At 55.8% G+C, this 14,833-nt stretch overlaps 1 protein-coding gene across 1 annotated transcript; it reads left to right on the forward strand.

The window, feature by feature from the left end:
* Positions 1 to 3,028: 3,028 nt before the first annotated feature.
* Positions 3,029 to 14,726, forward strand: Iqank1 (IQ motif and ankyrin repeat containing 1). Its single transcript, XM_076835795.1, has 13 exons — positions 3,029 to 3,139; positions 4,677 to 4,740; positions 7,697 to 7,830; positions 7,944 to 8,108; positions 8,186 to 8,377; positions 8,455 to 8,580; positions 13,122 to 13,261; positions 13,344 to 13,398; positions 13,507 to 13,599; positions 13,821 to 13,929; positions 14,030 to 14,123; positions 14,193 to 14,327; positions 14,399 to 14,726. Exons 1-13 carry the CDS (start codon positions 3,029 to 3,031, stop codon positions 14,691 to 14,693), a joined length of 1,713 nt encoding a protein of 570 aa, XP_076691910.1. The 3' UTR covers positions 14,694 to 14,726.
* Positions 14,727 to 14,833: the final 107 nt, after the last annotated feature.

Here is a 14,833-nt window from a genome sequence, read left to right on the forward strand (position 1 = left end):
CGGCTGAGCAGCTACGGGGGGTCTGGGAGGGCACCCGGCTGACTTGAGCAGCCACAGCTCCCAGGACTCACAGGTGGAGGGTGCCACACAGTTGGGGTGTCTTTGTGAAGGTCTGTCCCGGCCACCCGTGGCTGCAACTGCCCAGCCCTGAGCTGGCTCCTCCAAGAGGCCATCCAGGGCTACCCATCTGGCTGGCACTGCTTCTATGACAGGCTGGAACAGGGAGGACAGGCAGGGGCAGCCTGGGTGGCCTCCACCTCCCTCCTGGGCACCTCCTGGCCTCTACCCATAGTACCTCCATGGAGCTGGGGGAGAAGGATAGGAGCTGGATGTGGCAACCAGACCCTCATCACGAAGGGACCCTTGTGACTTTCAGGAAGAGGGGCAAATGAGTCCCGTGTCTGTGGGCGCTCTCCAAGAACACTCCTGTGCGGTGCGCCCTAGGAACAGCCCCGTCACGAGCAGGCTGAGGCCCGGTGGCGTTCTGCCTTGCTGACCATCACAGCCGCTGCCCTGGGCACCTCTGGGGAGCCTGCAGGAGGGGAGCAACTATACCACCCACTTTTGGGGTTCTGTGGGTCTCGCCCCCCGCCCCGGCACTGTCCGGCACAGCGTGGCTGGTGGGAGAAGCCGGGGGGGAGAGGGCTGGCCTGGCAGGAGGACTGGGCCCTGGCTACTTCACCACGGAGACCTCTCTGACCTTTCTGTTCTGTTGGTGACTCTGCAGCCGCCTCTTGCATTGAGTTCATCTTATTGTGGATAATCGTAGGCTAACCGTGATACTGATAACGACCCAGCAGGATTTTTAGAAATGTAGAACCTATAGGGAAGTTTTAAAAAATAGCCCTCAAAAGAACATAAAGTCCAACTATGATGTTTTTGTCAATAAGTATATAATAGGATTATTGATTTTAAAAAAGCCTAAGATTGATGAGGATAGAAATCATTGAAGAGAGTGTGATAGATATAAAGGAGAAAGACAAAACGGATCATTTCTGATTATTAAAAACTTGTGTGTGTTTAAAAGGTCACAGGGCTGGGGATGTGGCTCAAGCAGTAGCGTGCTCGCCTGGCATGCGTGCGGCCCGGGTTCGATCCTCAGCACCACATACAGACAAAGATGTTGTGTCCGCCGAGAACTAAAGAAAATAAATATTAAAAAATTCTCTCTCTCTCTCCCTCTATCACTCTCTCTTTAAAATATATATATATATTTTTAAAAGGTCAAGATGTTTGTATTCCACAGTAAAGTAACAGTTTTATCTTAAAGTTCTCAGGATACCAGATAGAAATCTGATCTTTTGTAACTATTTAACTTTTGAGGCACTTTAGGTGTCCATTCAGAAATGCACAAAGGCGGGAAGTTCTACATTTTTAAATGAGATGCTCAAGCCAGAAAGATGGAGGACTCTGCCCAGGCGCTGGGCTGAGCCCTGCGGGTCGTGGCGTGCGGTGCCGGTCCCTTGCCAGCGCCTGCAGCGCGCGAGGGCAGCCAGTCACCCTGCCGTGTGCAGGGCATGAGATAAGAGCCCGCGGTCACGTCGCCGACAGAGGAACGCCGGCTTTTCTGAGGTGTCCTGGGGTGCCAGGAGATGTGTCCAGAGGTCATTTCCAGGAAGAGCGTCACTTCTGGGGCGTGCAGAGGGGTAGGAAGGGTGGCCAGAGGGGCCGCAGCGCCCGCGGAGAGAAGCCCAAGACCAGGGCTCACCCTGCGTCGTCGGGGCGCTGGACCCTGTCGACCTGGAGCCCGTGAGTGCAGGGTGCGGGCACCGAGTGCAGGCTCCGCCTCCGCCTGGCCTCTCCAAGAAGTGCAGAGGACAGTCAAGAGGGCCCCTCGGCTCCACTCTGGGAATTAGGGGTGACTCCTCCAAGGACCCCATTTCTTCCATCACCGTCCTCCAGCAGCCAGATACTGGGGGCATCCATCCACCAGCACAGGAAAGATGGACAGCGACTGGACCTTACAGAGGTGTTTCTTACATCTCTATCTAAATAAAATGTTCAATCTTATTTATTTTCTATTGATTTTAGACTGACACAAAATTTAAAAAATCAGTATGTAATTCCCCACATGTTCCTGGCTAGCATGGTGGTCCAGGACCAGGAAATCAGCTTTGATAGCAGGGCTGCTCGAGGAGGACCCTGGGGTGTGGCCAGCTGCTGCAGGACGCCCCACTGTGGTCCTCGGTCACTCTCCAGCTACTGCAGCCGGCCGCTCTCCCTGGAGTCACAACTTTTCTTTCATGACCTTGACACATTTGAAGGGTATAGGTGACTCTGTCCAGCCCTCTCCCCGGGGCTCTGTCTGGCTCCACAGGGCTGGCCGGGCCTGGGGCTTGTGGTGCCCCTTGATGGCTGGGCTGAGGCAGTCCCTGCCCTGCTGTCCCATAAGCATCTTGGGGGAGATCTGCTGAGATGGGGGAAAAACTGCTCCTCCCCAGTCTCCCCGCCACCCAGGTGTCCAGTGGCCCTCCTCGAAGCTTGGCGACTCACCCCACCTCCAGTGACCGCTCCTCTCATCCCTTCCATGGCTGCCTGGAGTCCTCTGGTGGAAGAGCTCTCCTTCTCCCCAGTCGGCTCCGTGTGGGCGAGGTCAGCCTTCTCCCGATCCTGGGCCCTGGCCTCTGCGTGGGGCGGGGTGTCCTCCTGGTGCTCAGGCCCTCGCTCCGGTGGGAGGTGGGGCAGGTCTCCAATTGTGGCTGCGGTGCCAGCCCCTGTACCAGCCCTGAGGGACTCCGAGTTTCAGCTGCCTTGGTCACTCCCAGGCCATTCAGTTTTATTCTCTACTGTCTGGGTGGGAAGGAGTGGTCACCCACACGCAGGTGCTCCCCAGGTTTCTGGACCTGCCTTTTCATCTCTCCTTCAAAACAGCCACTCCCTCCTGAGCGTCCCTCCTGTCAACAGCAGTGACAGTGACCAGTGTCGCCGGCATTCTGCTCTCTGACCACTTCTAGAGCTCTGCGCTCCAGAGGGCATGGCTGGCCTTCGCGCCCACCCAGAGGACTTCCAGGAAGCCTGGGTGTCCGGCATGCCGCCTTCCTGTGGGCATGTTGCCTGTGCTCCCGTGGCCTCCAGCCGGCAGGACTCGGCCTGGCATGACTGTTGGTCAGGCCGCACTTCCACCACCCGTCCTGGACCAGTGAGGGCCCAGGTGACAAAAGCGGGTTCTCCCACCGGCTGTGTGTTCCACAGAAGGCCCTGCTCCCAGCAGAGTGGACGGAGGGCTGCTGCATGTCCCCAGGTCCCTCCATCACGGGTGTGCCTGCACCTCACTGCCAACTCCTGACTGGGTGGCCTTTCTTCTCTCTCCTCCTCCTCCCCCTCCTTGTTCTTCTCCTTTCCCGTCCGCGGGAGGTGTGGTGCCCAGGCCCAGCACACACCCGGCAGACGCTGCGCCTCCGAGCTGCCCTCGCTAAGCCACCCAGAGTGGCTCTGAAGTGGGCTCCTCTCTGTCTCTGGAGTGGCTGGGGTCCAGGGGTGTGCCCACTGTGCCTGGCTGGGCAGCTTTAACGGGTAGCATTGTTGTTAACTCACCTTCCAGTTTTTAGTACGGTTTCCCGTGTGAACCGTGAGCTATTATAAAGTGCAATTCATGACCTCTAAATATGTAGGTATCTCTAGTTACACTTTATCATCTAACTTCAATGGCATTAAAATATATTCAATATGATCTCAATAGTGAGTTTGTTTAATTGTGCTTTACAGTTTATATAATCTCTTTTGGTAGATCTTCCATGTATGTCTAAAAGAAGTGCCTTCTACCATTATCGGGTCCAATCTTCTATATATCGAGTGTGTTAATGCCATGTAAAATCTGTGATCCTTACTGATTTGTGATCTGTCTGTTAACTGAGATGTTTTTCAAGCTCCATTGTGATTGTAGGTTAACTGTTTCTACTTGTAGTCTCTCTTTATATCTTTATATATTTTGAAGCCCCATTGCTAGGTACATACAGTTTTATTTTGATGAATTGATCCCCAAATCATTTGAAACAATTTTTTTTTTTTAAAGAGAGAGAGAGAGAGGGAGGGAGGGAGGGAGGGAGGGAGAATTTTTTAATATTTATTTTTAGTTTTCAGTGGACACAACATCTTTGTTTGTATGTGGTGCTAAGGATCAAACCCAGGCCGCCCGCGTGCCAGGCGAGCGCACTACCGCTTGAGCCACATCCCCAGCCCCCATTTGAAACATTTTTTAAAAAATACTTTCTGGTTGTCAATGGCCCTTGATTCTTATTTATGTAAATGTGGTACTGAGACTCAAGGCCAGTGCCTCTCACGCAGTGGGCAGACTCCCCCACTGAGCCCAGGCGCCCTGAGACCTTCTCCTTCAGGCCTAGTGACACTATCACCTTCAAGTCCCTGGCCTGAGGTTGACACAGCACCGACAGTCACATTGTAATTGATTGTCCAATAATAAATACCTTTAGCCTTAGGATATGTTCCTTATAAGCAACAAATAGTTTTTAAGACTCTGGTCTGACAGCCCTCTTTACCCCAGCTCCTCTGGGGTCCCAAAGCCTTTGGGTGCTCCCCTCTTACCTGTCTGCCTGCTGGGCCCGGTCCTCCCCTCTTTCTTCTCTTTCCTTTATGAGTCGGCGCCTTGCTGTGGGGCCTGGTGCAGTGCCCGGGGCTGCAGGTGCACCGGCCACACTCAGAGCATCTCCCCTCCACAGGACCCCTCACTAGACACAGCTCAGAACACCTTCCCTGTGGCCCGCTTGGGCTTCCTCCGCATGCGTGAGATCCGGGATTCTCTCCAAGTTCTGCTGATGCGGCCTTGAAAAGTACTTATTTTCCCTTTGAAGAGACATGTCTTTTGTCCTTCGCTGACTTACAGGCTCTTTCCTCTCGCTACTTTATAGCAATTTCACTTGTGGTTTGGGGTGACTATGTTGCTTGCTTTTCTTTGTATTGCTCCTTTCTGGGTTTTGTGATGCATATCAAAGCTGAGAATTGATGTTTTTTATTAGCTTTCAAAAACTCTCTCCAAGAGCCTTGAATGTGGGGCTGGGGCAGGGGCTCCATGGCAGAGCGCTTGCCTAACATGTGTGAGGCGCTGGTTCCTTAGCACCATATAAAAATGAAACAAATAAAATGAAGGCATGCTTTCCATCTACAACTACAAAAAAAAAAAAAAAGAATTTTAAACTACACTGAGACTTCATTTCATTCCAGTCAAAATGGCAATTACCAAGAATACAAGTAACGGTAAGTGTTGGCGAGGATGTAGGGAAAGGCACACTCACACATCGCTGGTGGGACTGCAAATTGGTCCAACCACTCTGGAAAGCAGTATGGAGATTCCTCAGAAAACCTGGAATGGAACCACCATTTGACCCACCATCCCACTCCTCAGGATATATGCAAAGGACTTAAAATCAGCATACTATAGTGACTTGGCCACATCAATGTTTATAGCAGCTCAATTCACAATAGCTAAACTATGGAACCAACCTAGATGCCCTTCAACAGATAAATGGATAAAGACAATGTGGTACATATACACAATGGAATATTACTCAGCTGTAAAGAATGAAATTATAGCATTGTATGTCGGTAAATGGATGAAACTGGAGGCTATCATGATAAGTGAAATAAGCCAGTCCCAAGAAACCGAAGGCTGAATGTTCTTTCTGATATGCTGATGCTGACTCACATAGGTGGGGTGGGGTGGGTGGAGGCTCACCAGATTGGAAGGGGGAGGGGACAATGGGAATGGGAAAGACAGTGGAACAAATCAGATATCACTTTCCTGTGTTCATATATGAACACATGACCAGCAGCTCCCCACCAAGTACAGCCACAAGAATGGGAAGTCATACCCCGTGTGTGTGTGTGTGTGTGTGTGTGTGTGTGTGTGTGTGAGAGAGAGAGAGAGAGAGAGAGAGAGAGAGAGAGAGACACGTCAGAATGCATTCTCCTGGGGCTGGGCTGTGGCTCAGTGGTGGAGCTCTTACCACGTAAGTGTGAGGCACTGGGTTTGATCCCAGCACCACATAAAAACAAATAAAGGCATTGAGTCCATACATAACTAAAAAAAAAAAAAATTCTAAAAAATACATTCTACTGTCACATGTAACTAAAAAGAACCAAAAATTTCTTTAAGCGCCTGGGTCTAGGGACTCCATTGCTGGCTCTCTGGGTCTGTTTTTTGTCCAACTTTTATCATTTCTCAATCATGTCTGTTTTCTTCACTTGCCTGATTATTTCTGGTGTGCTGAGCACAGTATGTGGAGCATCTTGGAGACGCGCTGAAGTCGCGGACAGATCATCTTTCTGGGGGGCGGGGGCGGGGGGTCGGTGCGTCTGGCGGGCAGCAAGGCCGAGGCAGCTCCAGCTGTGGGGCTGGCCCTGGCTCCCGAGGCCTGCTTTATTTCTTGAAGGGTGCAGCCCTTGCGACGCCTACCAGAGCAGGGTTGTAGGTAAAAGGCAGGACGCTTTTTTGGGTGTATGTCCTCAATCCTGTCCTGTCTTTAGTTAGCTAATTGTGGCCACCCTGACCCAAGCCCTGCCGAGCCCTCTGAGTACAGATGTGTCCGCCTGACCCCAGGCTCTGCCATGCGAGCTGTTCCGTCTGTTGGCCACGGGACCTGGGCTGCCTGGATTCCTTCCCCAGGCCCCGACTCTTCACTTTGGAGCGCTCCAAGGCCTCAGACCGCTCCACCCAGGATCTGCTCAGGCTACCTGCCGCCCCAGCTTTGGGGACCCGGATTGGCAGCCCACTCTGGGTCGCTGTAGGAAGGCCCAGTCCCTGCAGGCCGTCTGCTCTTTTGTGGGGGTACTTGAATGGCCCGGGGGTACGTGGTGCAGCTGTTCATGTCTTACCACTGGCATATTTTTTGTCCCTTTTAAGATTCATTTCAGGATTTCCTTTCCCTCCCTCACCTTTTTGTTTGGAGAGTTTTTCTGTGTTGTTCAGATGGTTTCTAAACATCCTCCTGCCTCAGCCTCCCGAGTAGCAGGGGCCTCAATGCACACCTGAGTGCCTGGCTCCATGGCAGGATTTTCTTATTCTGAGAATTCACCTTTGTTCGTGGTCAGTCCCTGGAGACACTGATCCCTCCGGGGCTTTGCTGGCCCAGTCTCCTGTGCCTTCTGTGGTCTGTTCTGCGGTTCCTTCTTCCTAGGGCTCTCGATGGCCTGCCCCCCCCAACTGGGCTGCACCCCCCTTTCCCTCTGGCTGCCCCTTCCTCACTGTCAGGTCTGTGGGCCCCTTTGTCTCCTTTGCTGATTTGGTTCCTACCTCATCTGCAGGGTTAGCCCTCAGACCCCTCTAAGGTGACCCCAGCCAGGGGCAGCCGCTCTTCAGCTGGGGCTTGGGTCTGCCCTCTTCTGAGTCCAGTGGGGTTGTGGCTGGAGACCGCCTGGCGTCTGTATTGTGTCTGTGGCTGCTGGGTCCGTCCTGGGATGGGCTCGCGGGCCTGACTTTCCAAGCTGTGGGCTCTCTGAGAACTTTCAGGGTGCAGGGAGGTGGGGGACTTCCTGCCGAAGCCGAGGCCGGGCACTCTTCCTCCTGGCTCCCTCTTGACCCTGCTTGCGGGGTCTGTGCTGCTGGCTCGCTCAGGCTTGGCAGCTGGACTGAGGACGCGTGGGTCCTCGGGAGGCAGTTGGTGCAGGTTCCATGCATCTGGCAGATCCGGAGCTAGGGGCACCCGCAGGATTAGGTGCATGTGAATCCTCTCCCCACTGCCAGGGCCCACCCCGGAGGTCCAAGCGGCCACCCGCATCCAGTGTGCCTTCCGGCAGCACCTGGCGAGGAAGGCGCTGGCCCTGCGCAGGCAGCAGCGGCAGGAGTACCTGGAGCGGATGGAGAGGCTGCAGCGGGAGGTGAGCGCGGGCGCCCGCCCAGGATCCGGGCGTGGGGGCAGAGGCGCGGCGGGGGCTTGGGCGGGGGTCCGCCCGGGGCCGAGGGCCAGTGACCCCAGGGCCACGCCCGGCAGGCCTACCTGGCCTCGGTGCGCCGGGAGCAGGAGGCCGCGCGGCGGCAGCGGCAGCAGGAGGAGGCGGCGCAGCGCGAGCGGCAGGAGGAGCTACGGCGCCGCGGTCGCCTGCTGGACGCCGCCTTCGAGGGCGACGTGGGCGAGATCCGGGCCGTCCTGCAGGAGGTCAGTGGGACGCGGCGGGCGCGGTGGCGCGAGGTGCCGCGAGGTGACGCGAGGTGACGCGCTGCGGGCCGGCGCAGGTGGAGCAGCTGCTGACCCGCGAGGGCGTGGGCCACGACGAGGAGGGCCGCGCGCGGCGGCTGCGGCGACGCGTGGCCACGGTGGAGTGCGAGGACAGCCACGGGAACACGCCGCTGTCCGAGGCGGCCGCGGGTGGGCAGGCCATGGTCATCCAGCTGCTGGCCGAGCTGGGCGCCAGCCCCAACAGCAAGGTGCGCCCGCGGGCTGGGCAGCGTGGGGTCGTGGGTCCCAGCGCAGCCGCCGCGGGCTCATGGGGCCTCTCGCGCAGGGCGCCTTCGGCAGAACGCCGCTGTACCGGGCAGCCTTCGGGGGCCACCTGGAGGCCGTGGAGCTGCTTCTGAAGCTCGGAGCAGACCCCCGAGTGTACGCAGACGACGGGAGCACCCCGGAGCAGGTGTGGGGCGGGCGCCGACTCAAAATCTCCCTTGTCGCCGCAGGGTGGCGCACGCCTGTAATCCCAGCGACTTGGGAGGCTGAGGCAGGAGGATCGGAAGATCAAGGCCAGCCTCAGCAAATAAGCAAGGCCCTGTCTCCAAATAATAAATAAGAAGGGCTGTGGATGTGGCGTAGTGGCAAAGCGCCCTGGGTTCAATTCCCTGCACCAAACCAAAAATAAAAATCCTCCCTTGTTGCCTGCAGTCAAGGTGACAGCCACCTGAGTTGTTTGGGTGACTTCCATGCAGGCTTGCCTTATCACCCTCCGTGCTCCTGTACCCATACCCGTACCCGTACCCGGAGGCAGTGTTAGAGCCCTAGATGAGGAGGCTGAGGCTGGCCACTCCAGGGGCTGGCTGGAGTTCCCACGGTGCTGGCGGTGTTGGCTGAGCTCCTCCCAGGCCCATGGACTGTGGGGCCAGGAGGCTACTGGGAGCCTAAGAGCCATGCCTGCTACCTTCATTTCCTTTAAGTCAACCTATGGCCCCCAGTCCCCAACTCAGATCCCACCCCTAAACTGAGGCTGCCTAGAAGTCAGTCCTGGGATGGGCCTCAAGCCTGGGGGGGGGGGGTCTCCCCCAGCCTGGGACGTTGGCGCCACCCTGTGGCTGCTGCTCTAGGCCCGGCCTATTGTGCCCTGCTCTTCCCCTTGTCTGCCCAGGTCCCTGGGCCAGCAGGGTATCAGTGGGCTCTGAGGTGTGGAAGGGCACAGGTGAGGGTCTGGGGTTGCTGAAGACGCGTCCCACTGTGCCTGGGCGCTGCTGCTGGTGTGATATGCCAGGAAACCAGCCATCTCCATTGGCTGGAGCGCTGGACTTCCACAGGCAGAGAAACAGGCCCTGACCTGAACCTCACCTTATGCAAAGTTAACTCAATGGACTAGAGACTCAAATGTAAATGCAAAAACAAAAACACTGCCAGAACCTGTCCCTCTCCCCAAGTCACCACGTCCTGGATTGTATGGTGATTCCATTGCGGCTTCTTGTGAATATTGCCATTGTCAGTATTTTAGTGCAGGTTTACAGTGGGCATGCAATGGTGCCTCATTGTGGTTCTAATTTGCATCTTTCTGCTTTTTAATTAGTGAAGGAGAGAAATCTGCCTTATGCTTGACAGGTGTTGAGACCTCTTTTTAAAGAAGTGCCTGTTCAGCTGAGTGTGGTGGCTCAGCTGGCTGCGGTTATCTCAGCAGCTTGGGAGGGTGAGGCAGGAGGGTTGCAAGATCCTGTTAAGCACCCCTGGGTTACAAAAAAAAAAAAAAAAGTGCCTGTGCACATTAGTGGTAGATGGCCCTGTCTGCCTGAAGTGTTCTTCACCTGTTCCAAACCAAGCCTCAACATCCGTCACACATGCTTGTTCTTTCACTCTCTCTCTTACTACCGTGAACTCCAGGGCTCTTTCCCTTTGTGCTGGGTGCTCTGGTGTCAGTCTAAATCTCTTCATATCCCCACGGACACAAAGATCTTTTCCTACTCAATCTGCCAGATGTTTGAGTTCAGACCTGCAGCCACTGGAATCCACGTCTGGGCAGTACCCATGTGTTTCCTGTGAGTCCCTCGTCATGTTCGTGTCATGCGAGTGTGCAACTTTCCTGGCACATTTTTCAAAAGATCGTACTCACCTCTGCTACCTTTATTCTGAATCACACACCTAACCTGTGAGCTGCACTTGAATGTTGCTGGTCAGAGGGAGAGGGCTCCAGAGGGCCTGGTGCAAATCAGTTTTGCTTGCAGCTCGCTGGCCAGACCCCTTAAGCCATTTGACTCCATGACCACAGCCGATCAGGAAGTGCGATCCCATCGTTAGTCTAGAAGGTGGAGGGGTGGACATATACAGTGGACAGCTCTAATAACTACTTGGTTCTGTATTTTCCATTACTTTGTCTTGGTTTATTCTGCATATTTTCTTCTGACATTTCTACCAGTTCACTAATTCTCCCTTCCAGCTATATCTATCTGATTATTAAATATGTACGTTTTCTTCTTAATTTTAATTTCTAGAAATTTCATTTCACACACATACACACAGGCGCGTGTGTGCACACATCTTTCAGCTTTTACCAAAAATCTCACTCTAGGCTTCCATCTCCTTGAACATAATAAATATGTTATTTTAACATCTGTAGCTGATAACTCCAAACTCTGGATCCCTGTGGATTATCTCTCTAACCTGTAGTTCTAGCAAGTTTTCACTCATACTGTCTTCTGTTATTTTCTGTGCCTTTTTGTCATGTTTTTAATTTTTCAATATTTATTTTTTAGTTTTTGGTGGACACAACATCTTTATTTTTATGTGGTGCTGAGGATTGAACCCAGCGCCCCACGCGTGCCAGGCAAGCGCGCTACCACTTGAGCCACATCCCCAGCCCCTCATGTCATGTTTTATCTGTAGCAATAATTTGAAACCCAGCAAAATGACACCTCCCTTGACCACCGAGGCTCTCCTACTGCCCTGACCTGTGCTGAGCACTGACAGCCTGGAGGCACCTACCAATTTCAAGGCTAAAGTCTCTTTGAGGGCCTAACTCTGGGTCACCTTTATCCCAAGGGTGCAGTCTTTAGAAACCCAATCCAGGCTGGGTGTGATGGTGTGCACCTGTAATCCCAGCAAGTCTGGAGGCTGAGGCAGGAAGATTGCAAGTTCAAGGCCAGCCTGGACAATTTAGTGAGATCCTGTTTCAAAATAAAAACTAAAAAGAGCTGGGGATGCAGCTCAGTGATAGAATACTTCTAGGTTCAACCCCCAGTACCAAAAAAACAAAAACAAAAAAAAGTAGAAATAAAAATACCCCCTCCCCAAAAACCCCAATACAAGTAAGGATTAGAGTGGGATATTTATTCACAAACTGTAAATTCCTTCAGTCACCCTCCACCTGTATTCATTCATTCATCCATCCGAGCCTGTCTTTCTTTTTTGGTTTTTGTACTAAGGGTTGAATCCAGGGGTGTTTGACCACTAACCACATCCTCAGCCCTTTTTAATTTTTGAGACAGTCTGACTAAATTGCTTAGGGCCTTGCTAAATTGCTGAGGCTGGCCTCACACCTGCAATCCTCCTATCCCAGCCCTCCGAGCTGCTGGGATTATAGGCATGAGCACCTCGCCTGGCCCTAGAGAGCTCAGAGGGTCACTGCCAGCCTGGGGGTCTTGGTAGCCCTAGGGTCTGTCTTACCTGTCATTGGTAGATGCTGAGTGCAGTTTTGCAGGTTAGGCAAATCAAACATTCTCTGCCTCTGAGAATGTTTATTTGAGATGTATTGAAAGCCATTGAATTTGGGAGGGCTTTGAGCTAACAGCTGCTATAAAGAATGGAGCAACAGGGTGGAGAGACTGGCGGACCTGAACCCGTCCATGTACAGGTCCTGAGAGGCCACTTTCTACCCATCAGCCACATCCCTGGCCTCCTGGAGGCCCACAACCCTCCCCGCAGCCCCTCCCCCCATATCTGCCTCCAGCATCTGCACACAGCCAGGGCACCTTGAGCACCATCCCTTCCCTGTCTGTGAACTCTCCCCATCAACCCACTTTCAGGCACCCTTGGGTCCTTCCCTCCCATGTGCGCCTGCTTGGGCTTCCTGGGCCACCTCTCCCTCTGGGCAACTCTCCTCCATCCCTCCCCCTGCCACAAACCTTCTGCTGCCCATCACCCATCCTCACCAGCCCTCCGCCTCATCAGCCATGGAGCACTCCAGGGCTCGTCCCTTCACCCCCATCTGGTCTGGGCTCAGCACCTCCCTTTCCACCTCACACTCACACGCCCACTGCCCACTGCCCACTACCTGCCTGTGGCCGGCCTCCAGCCTCACACCTGTGTGCTTCCTCCAGGCCCCCCCACCCCCAGGCCCAGGCAATGCAGGCTCCTTGGGCTTCTGTTTGCCAGGCCCAGTTCCCAATGGGACAGGACCCCTCTCTGCCCCCAGCTGTGTCCATGGGGGGGGGGGATTTAGGTGTTAGGGAGCCACCCCCACCCTCCCTGCACAGCAGGCCCCTGTGGAAGGGGTCAGGCACTGGTCCTGGCCTTCAGGAGCAGCACCACCCGCTCACACAGTCCTCAGGGTGGTGGGTTTGCTGCTGGAGGGAGGGAGGGTTGGTTGGGCCTGCCCTCAGCTTTAGGGCCTGTTCCCCCGCGCCCGCCCCCCGCCCCCGTTAGCCGCACCTGGCAGGCATCAGCATGCAGACTGGCGGGACTGGGAGGGAGGGGTCCTGGGTGAGTTCTGCAGGGTGACCGGCAGGGGCTGTGGGCAGCCTGGAGGCCTGAGCAGTGGACTGGGGGCTGGGGAGAGCGTGCAGAGCAGTGGTCTGCCTCCAGACCCTATCACAGGACTTGAGCAAGGAGCCCAGAAAGACCCTGGGTAGTCTGGAAACCATGGTGACCAAGGTTTTGGGCCCATGAGGGACCCACTTTTGGACTGCACTGCCCTTTCTCTAATATGAGAGTGCAGTGACTCCTTGCGGGGACCCAACATGCATGCCTCAGGAACAACAGATATCCTGTCATTAGGTGGCCTCATTGGACGCAGTAGCTAGCGTGCTGCAGACGTGGGACCTGGGCATCACAGAGGCCATGCTCCAGAACATGGAGGCCGAGCGGCAGCGCCGGGCCCAGGAGGATGACAGACACAAGCAGGCGGAGGCCAAACGGTGCAGCAGAGGGAGAGGGGCAGGGGCAGTGGGGCAGTGGGTGCTGGTGGGGGGCCCTCTGATCTGCCCCATTTCCCCCCAGCTTGAACCTCAAGGTGCAGCAACTGGCCAAGGAGCAGCAGCGGTGTCACAAGGAGGTGAGCAGTGGCCTCTGACCTCCCTTCAGAGGTGAGCCAAATAGGGAGGGGACAGTGGAAGGACCTTCAGTGGAAGGACCTTCTTAGGGGCCTGCCCCTCCCCCCCAGCTGCAGCAGGCCTACTGCGAGCTCAACCGGAGGATCACGGAGCACGAGGAGTGTGAGCGCCAGTGCATGGGCAGGACTGAGCTCACGCTGCAGGTGGGCCGCTTCCCTTCAGAGGCCTGGGTGCCCTTGTCCTGCCCTCCCATTCCCAGCGGTCTCCCTGCAGCCTGCAGCCTCCAGGGTGGAGGGGGGTTGAGGGGAAGCCCTGGCTGGGGGTCTCAGGTTGTCCATGGGCCCAGTGTGAAGCAGAGAAAGCCTCTGGGTGGCACCTAAGTGGGGGACAGAGCCAGTGGTGGTCAGCGTTTCCCCTCCTCTAGGCCATAAAGGACTCAGAGGCCCAAGTGGACAGGCTGAGGCAGGAGGCACAGAAGGCGGAAGAGATGCTGGCCATGGCCAGGCTGGAACTGCGGGAGCAGACGCAGGAGGGTGGGCAGGGCTCTGCTGCAGGCTGTGGCTGGAGAGGGGAGGCCCAGGGAGGGTGCTGGACACCAGGATCTCTGTGGGCTGCACCCTGACCTCCCCACAGAGGAGGAGGAAGCGCCTGGACTGAAGTGTCAGGTCACGGATCTCCACGACGTGCTGATGAAGGACGTGGGTGACCGCATCCGTGCTGACGGCCGGTCAGTGCTGTCTGGGCATGGGTAAGTTGGGGTGTGCTCACTTGATGATGACCCAGCGGCTGCCCCCAGGTGGCCTCTTGTCATCGACCCTTCGGGCCAGGCAGCCACCTTCCTGCGCTACCAGGATACCAACTATGTGGATGCTGTGAACCCAGAGCACCTGAGGCCTGAGAGAATCCGACTGGCTCTGCTGGGGGCACTCAGGTGAGGCAGGGAGGGGCAGGGAGGGGCCAGCCGGGCCAGGCCCTGCCCTGCCCTGATCAGCACCCCCACAGGTATGGGAAGCCACTGGTGTTCGACCTGCGGGAGGTGGACCTGTTCCCTGCAGTGCAGCAGCAGCTGGAGGCGGTGCAGCCTGGTCTGGCCCCAGCATTGCTCAGCCGGGAGTTGCTGGCCCAGGACCGGTACCTCTCCCTGCTGCGGCCCACGGATGGGCCTGAGTACGGCCCCACCCAGTTCCAGGAGGCTCGCCTGGCCCACTTTCGTCTCTTCTTTGTCACCCAGGTCCAGTGGCCACCTGTGGAGCAGCTGCAGGTGCTGTTCCCTGTGCGGGTACAGCTGCCCCACTAACGCAGCACCCCAATAAAACCTGCTTCAGGGCAACACGTCTGTGACTGTGAGCCGGAAGGTTTCGCCCCAGCCAGTCTGGAGCCCTGCTAGAAAACATGGGGGGAGGCCCCTGTGTGGGACAGGCAGGCAGGTACCTCACA

The sequence above is a fragment of the Callospermophilus lateralis genome, chromosome 16 (assembly GCF_048772815.1).
Source record: "Callospermophilus lateralis isolate mCalLat2 chromosome 16, mCalLat2.hap1, whole genome shotgun sequence".
NCBI lineage: Eukaryota > Metazoa > Chordata > Mammalia > Rodentia > Sciuridae > Callospermophilus > Callospermophilus lateralis.

Bases quoted from the DNA above. Each gene is read 5' to 3' on its own strand.
- Iqank1 (XM_076835795.1), top strand. From the start codon at position 3,029: ATGCCGCCTTCCTGTGGGCATGTTGCCTGTGCTCCCGTGGCCTCCAGC. The intron at 3,140-4,676 runs GTGAGGGCCCAG...TCCCCTCCACAG, and splicing joins CCACCACCCGTCCTGGACCA to GACCCCTCACTAGACACAGC. The intron at 13,262-13,343 runs GTGCAGCAGAGG...ATTTCCCCCCAG, and splicing joins AAGCAGGCGGAGGCCAAACG to CTTGAACCTCAAGGTGCAGC.